The sequence below is a fragment of the Mandrillus leucophaeus genome, unplaced genomic scaffold (genome assembly GCF_000951045.1).
Source record: "Mandrillus leucophaeus isolate KB7577 unplaced genomic scaffold, Mleu.le_1.0 Scaffold805, whole genome shotgun sequence".
Lineage (NCBI taxonomy): Eukaryota > Metazoa > Chordata > Mammalia > Primates > Cercopithecidae > Mandrillus > Mandrillus leucophaeus.
The window spans coordinates 510,720-514,662 of NW_012108753.1; the positions used below are offsets into that span (position 1 = coordinate 510,720).

Genomic DNA, 3,943 nt, shown 5'->3' on the forward strand with positions numbered 1-3,943 from the left:
GTACAGAAGAAAATGATCTGAAGAGATTTCAGCAGAAAATGTTTATGAAATAAAGACTTGGCTACAGATTAAAACAACTTAATAGATACAGGAAAATTTAGAAACACCCAGACCAACATTGATTCTTTTTTTCTCTTTTATTTTTTATTTTTGAGACAGAGTCTCGCTCTGTTGCCCAGGCTGGAGTGCAGTGGCACAATCTCTGCTCACTGCAACCTCCGCCTCCCGTGTTGAAGCAATTCTCTGCCTCAGCCTCCTGAGTAGCTGAGATTACAGGCCTCCACCACCATGGCCAGCTAATTTTCTGGTATTTTTAGTACAGACAGGGTTTCACTATGTTGGCCATGCTGGTCTTGAACTCCTGACCTCGTGATCCACCTGCCTCGGCCTCCCAAAGTGCTGGAATTACAGGCATGAGCCACCGTGCCTGGCCCCAACATTGATTCTTATGAAAGTACTGCGCTCCAGAGATGAGGAAAGAATTCTACAAGCATCTAGAGAGAAGAAGAAAACTATGTAAAATGTAAATATTTTTAAAGTTTCATGCTGTGCACAGCAACATTATAAACCAGGAGATAGTGTAGCAATGCTTATAAAATGAGACATGAAGTCATTTACATTTTAGACAACAGAGGACTATTCTCAGATTTGGAAAATTTTGGGAAAATTTAGGTTTCAAGATTCTTTCTTGAAAAATCTACTTAAAGATATCCTTCTAACCAAATTAAAAAAAAAAAATCAAGCAAAATTACAAATTATAATTATTAATGAGGTAGAAAATTGAGTCAAGAAGTTAGGAAAAAAATAGAATGTCTTACCCCCAAAAAGCAGAAGAAAGAAAATAACAATGGTTGAAATTACTATAAAAGAAATAAAAAAGAAAAAAAATAAAGATCAATAAAACCAAAAGCTAGTTTTTTGACAAGATTAATAAAATAGCAAAACTCAGCTGGGTGTGGTGGCTCACACCTCTAATCCTAGCATTTTGGAAGTCTGAGGCAGGCAGATAACTTGAGTTTAGGAGTTCGAGACCAGACTGGGCAACATGGCCAAACCCTGTCTCTACAAAAAATACAAAAAAAGTACCCGGATGTGGTGGTGTGTACTTGTAGTTCCAGGTACTTGTGAGACTGAGACAGGAAGATCGCTTGAAACCAGGAGGTCAAGGCTGCAGTGAGCTGAGGTTGCACTACTGCACTCTAGCCTAGGTAACAAAGTGACACCCTGACTCAAAAAAATTAAAAAAATAAAATAGCAAAACTTTGGACAAGATTTTTGTTGGACTAAGAAAAAAAAGTAGAGATAACAATAGTAGAAATCACGCTATTATATTCATCTTTTTCATTAAGTTGTGATCCAGTATCTCTTGCCTCATTTTTTGAGATTAGAAAGAATATAACAAGCTAGAACGTGTTATAGTACTTTCCAAAGACAAACAAGAAAAAGCAACTTCTTTCGTATTGTTAAAATCTATCTTTGTAGATTTTTTCTGGTAGAGGGAGATAGTCACACTTTTACTCAAGGTAATATAATAGAAAAATATATAACATCCAAGCTGTCTTTCACATTGCTCATTTAGTAATTTTATTAGAAGAATGATTTTTAAAAGGTTAAATCTTTGTTGTCATTTATATTAAACAAGAATTCTTTTTTTCTTTGTAGGCAGTTAGTCCTTTTTCATTGACAACAACCAGTTCTTCAGAAGGATTATCCATTGGGAATTACATAGGCGTTGTCAATAGAATTGCCCAGAAGAAAAGACTAACTGTAAATTATGAACAATGTACATCGGGGGTGCATGGGCCAGAAGGGTAAGACATAATTTGGCTTTTCTTTCTGTTTCATTGTATCTAAGCAATAAAGTTGGTTTATTTTCATGTCTAATTTTCCAGAAATATGTGTCCTTTTAAACATTCTATATGGAAGGTTTTATATGATTGATAGTAATTTGATTTCTAATTTGTAATTAAAATGCTTAATTGCTGAAGCCATGGAGCCCACTTACCGTAATTGATCAAATTAGGGTAATCTTTTATTTCAGAGGTGTAGCTGGATGGTTTAGTCTGTGGAACAAGAGGGTACAGGGTGCCACTGCTCAAAGAATGCAGAGATCTTTTCGTCATTGAGGACATGATGGTGGTAACTATCTGAAAACCTCTCTGCCACATGTATAGAATGACTCTTCACCCTTGTCAGATCAGGGAACTCTTTGTTCAGGTATTTGTCCTTCAAATTGGATTAAATGAACAAATACCGTGTATCAGAAGGAATGAGTTTTAGCCGTAGACGGAGAGGAGACCAGGATTTGAGGGATCTGATGAGACAGATAAGCTAGAGTTTCAAAGTTACTAAGAACGTCACCACTGAGCTAAGATGTTCCTGGAAATGAGGATAAAGAATGGATTGGAACTGAAAAAAGCAGAAATCAAAGGAGTATGAGGCGATTGTTTTTCAACTACAACCAACCAGTTAATGAGAGGAAGAAAAAAAAATATCTACATGGCAAATAGTTCAAATCATCACTTTAGGATACTGTTCTATGAATTGACTCAGCTATTCACAGTCATGGCTTTTGGGCCAAAACCAGGAAGAAAAACATGTGATAGTATTCATTGGAATGAAATAGTCAAAAGTGAATCTGCTGAGTCAATCTTGATAATTAAGAGACTATTTTATTTTCTGTAGCTCACTTTTTTGATTTCTTTGAATTATGCTCTCTAACGTTAGATACCTAAAAGAAAGAAGAAATCTATTTGCGGCGGGACAGTGTCTGAAAAAAATAGGAGCTGTAGAAATGATCCAGTTACTCAACCCAGCTATTTAATTCAGGGTCTAGCAGGGAAGACTCACCCTGTTTGGATGTGTTTCTATCAATGGCCTTCAATAGAAGCACAAAGGAAAAGGAGTTCAAATACTGGAATCATTTTGCAGTAATATGTAGTAACTCTGTGATATAAATTACCATGTCCATTGTTTTATCCCTTAAAAATAGTTCTTATATAATTGTCCAGGTATCCTGGCCTAACCACAAATGTCCTTACATCTAATAGGAGAGTGTGGACTTTAGTATAGGGAATCTACACTGTGGGGATTTTCTCAAATTTTTGTGCACATAAGCAGATGGCAGACAATGTTGAAGTTAGAGCAGAATCCATGCTTTGCTCTTCCCCTACGCTGTAACTTCATAGCTTCTCCTGTCAAATCCACTTTCTCTGCTGGCTTTTTCCTTCCCATTTGAGCACTGCTGAAAAAATTCACTGGACCTCTTTCTTTTCTACCTCCATATCTTTTGACCTTTGGGGAATTAAAAAACAAAAAAATCACCACTTAGTGCCTTTGTGCCAGATCTTTCAGCAAAGCAACCAAAAATTAGAAATTGCCTGGAAAACGCAAGCTCAGATGTCAACTGATCCTGGTTATTCAGAGAAATTGGTCAGGCAGGTTACTGAGGGTTTAAATTATGCAAGATATGAACTATAAATCTATCTAATAAATTGGTATTATCTTAAGATCTCTGTTAATTTTTTTTTTTTTAATCGTAAGTTGGATTTACTATATTTTTCATGTTTGGATAAGTACCCTCTATGATTTCTCCTAGATTTCATTATAAATGCAAAATTGGAGACAAAGAATATGGTATTGGTACAGGTTCTAGTAAACAGGAAGCAAAACAATTGGCCGCTAAACTTGCATTGCTTGAGATATCAGAAGAAACCTCAGTGGTACGTATTGCCTTTGGATTAAATTTTTATGTTTTAAAATTCCCTCTGAAGTTGACTTCAGGTTGGACTGTGGTTACATTATGCCAAGACAGCCAGTGATTTAGCAAAATGATTCCTCCATTCTGTGTCGCACCAATGAGCCATGTGCCATGGGGCCATGGCTGGGTGTGGTGGCTCACACCTGTAGTCCCAGCACTGTGGGAGGCCAGCGCAGGTGGATC

The 3,943-nt window shown here is 36.6% G+C and overlaps 1 protein-coding gene across 2 annotated transcripts in view; it reads left to right on the forward strand.

Moving 5' to 3' along the window:
* EIF2AK2 (eukaryotic translation initiation factor 2-alpha kinase 2) overlaps nt 1-3,943 on the forward strand; it is a 61,286-nt gene that overhangs the window by 4,255 nt on the left and 53,088 nt on the right. For both annotated transcript variants that reach the window (XM_011967632.1, XM_011967633.1), the window contains exons 3-4: nt 1,663-1,811; nt 3,599-3,722. In XM_011967632.1, coding sequence (XP_011823022.1) covers nt 1,663-1,811; nt 3,599-3,722 — 273 coding nt within the window. The remainder of the gene's footprint in view (nt 1-1,662; nt 1,812-3,598; nt 3,723-3,943) is intronic.